Here is a 1,997-nt window from a genome sequence, read left to right as displayed (position 1 = left end):
ACTCTTATAAACAGGTTTCTCAGACTATTTCAGGACGGGGCACAATATATTTCACAGAACTTATTATCTTCATTTCCCAAATATCTGCACTCTAACTATAGTAGTAAAACCAGCTGTAGCAGGTGTCCAGTCCCCAGAGTAAAAAATCAAAAATGATAAATAAATAAACAGAACTGATAACATATATTAGTGAGAAGACAACTTATTTTATTACTTTTCTGCATAATGTTCCTTAACGCAATGAATTAAAACGCTACATACAATAGGACATTTTTACTTCTCCTATAATATTGTTTTTTTGAAGCTAAATAATATAACAATATAGATGTTTTCTTTTATGATGCTATCCCTGAGGAATTAAGGTTTTCGACCAGGCACTGAATAACTTGGAATTTCCAAAGATCAGAACAATGGCTTGACCTGATGGATTTAACATAATGCATGCATTAATCACAGCTTCCCAAATAGACTGCCCCTTATAATGTGGTAGCGTGGAGCTCAAAATAACCAGGAAGAAAAGAACGTTCAGAGCCATAAGTAGGAACATTGTCCTGCAAGCGCTTATAAGGTTCTTCAGCTGAGGACTCCCGAACTGAGTATTCTGCTTCATTCTCCAGATGTGCCTCAGGAGCGATGTCAGAGAAAGTAAAATACAAATAAAGGTGGTCATGGAGGGCAGGAAGACGCCAAATACAGCATTAAGTATCATGAAAATAACAGAATTGGAAATAGGATGATACATTGTTGTTGTATTATGGTCAGTTGGGGTTCCTGATGTCCAGTTCATTGGAATGGTAACAATAAATGAAATTGCCACTGACCACAGAAGGAATAGGGTTAAAGTGCAAGAAAGTCTCCTTTTTAACTGAATGAAGATTGTATGGGACAAATTGACCAGTCTCAGGCAGTAGCAGATGGAGAGACCAGCAGTGAGCCAAAACGATAGAGTAACAGAGAAACAGAGCACAGTTCCAAAGGCAATAGAGACTTTTGGGGCAAATGGTAAGTACAGTCCAAATGGCAGAAATGCCAATCCAAATGTTATGACACTCTGCAAGAATAGGTTGTTGCACCCCATACTGAGACTGATCCAATCACACTCCCCAAGTTTCACTCCCTTCTTCCAGTCGCTGAGATAGACAGCTATAATGGATGCGTTCAGGATGGTCCCACATGGCCATGTTACAATAAGCATCATTATCCTAATAACATGGAATGCTGACAGCATTTTCTTTTCTCTGAAGAACAACGCTAGTCACAGCTGAGCTTTGCAGAAGGAGGAAGCGAAATGATTAAACGTAGATCCCACGAAACTGATATACATGGAGATAAAAATACACCTGAAGATGCAAATTACTTATCTATTTGTCCTGACAAAGGTACTGCTTTAAAGGGTAACGGATAGGGTTGGTGGAAAAGAACTCAACATTTCATTTTCATTTTGAACATAAGGGTTTTTTTATTTGTTTTAAAGAAAATGTTTATTTTATAATATATTGTGTTTTTATAGGTGGTTAAAACCATATTGGTCCACTGGTTGTTATATGGTTGTAACCATATTGGTCATTCATCTCTGAAACCTCTATCTGGGTGTACACAAGCTTAAGTTAGTATAAATGAATTTTGTTAAAACAGTGTCACCTGCTGGTCATTTTCAGACCAGTCTGACCTGATCAAGTAAATTGCAAGAGAAAGAAAGAGGCTGCTCTGATGTTCTTGTCACGATCAGCACCCTAAATTCAGAACCGATCTTTAACAGTCGCCTTTCACCTCGGGAGGAGCCCTCAGCTAATCAGATGCCACCAGTGTAGGACTGGGATGCCAGGGGCCCACCAGAAAACATTAGGCTGAGTGCCCATATTCTAAACTATTGGAACCTCACTCAACCTCTTTATTCTCCTAGTCTCTTTTCTCTGCATACTATACTCTATTCTTCCATTATTAAACTTCTCTGTTCCCATAAAGAAATGAAAGAATGACCATGAAGTAGGCCAAAT

At 38.4% G+C, this 1,997-nt stretch overlaps 1 protein-coding gene across 1 annotated transcript; it reads right to left on the bottom strand.

Annotated features, from left to right (window-relative positions):
* Window positions 1-343: 343 nt before the first annotated feature.
* LOC108702438 (taste receptor type 2 member 40) lies at window positions 344-1,228 on the bottom strand. The gene has a single exon (XM_018237887.1). The coding sequence runs from the start codon at window positions 1,226-1,228 to the stop codon at window positions 344-346; it is 885 nt and encodes a 294-aa protein (XP_018093376.1).
* Window positions 1,229-1,997: the final 769 nt, after the last annotated feature.

Source organism: Xenopus laevis, chromosome 9_10S (genome assembly GCF_017654675.1).
Source record: "Xenopus laevis strain J_2021 chromosome 9_10S, Xenopus_laevis_v10.1, whole genome shotgun sequence".
NCBI lineage: Eukaryota > Metazoa > Chordata > Amphibia > Anura > Pipidae > Xenopus > Xenopus laevis.
This window is presented reverse-complemented; position numbering and strand designations above follow the sequence as displayed.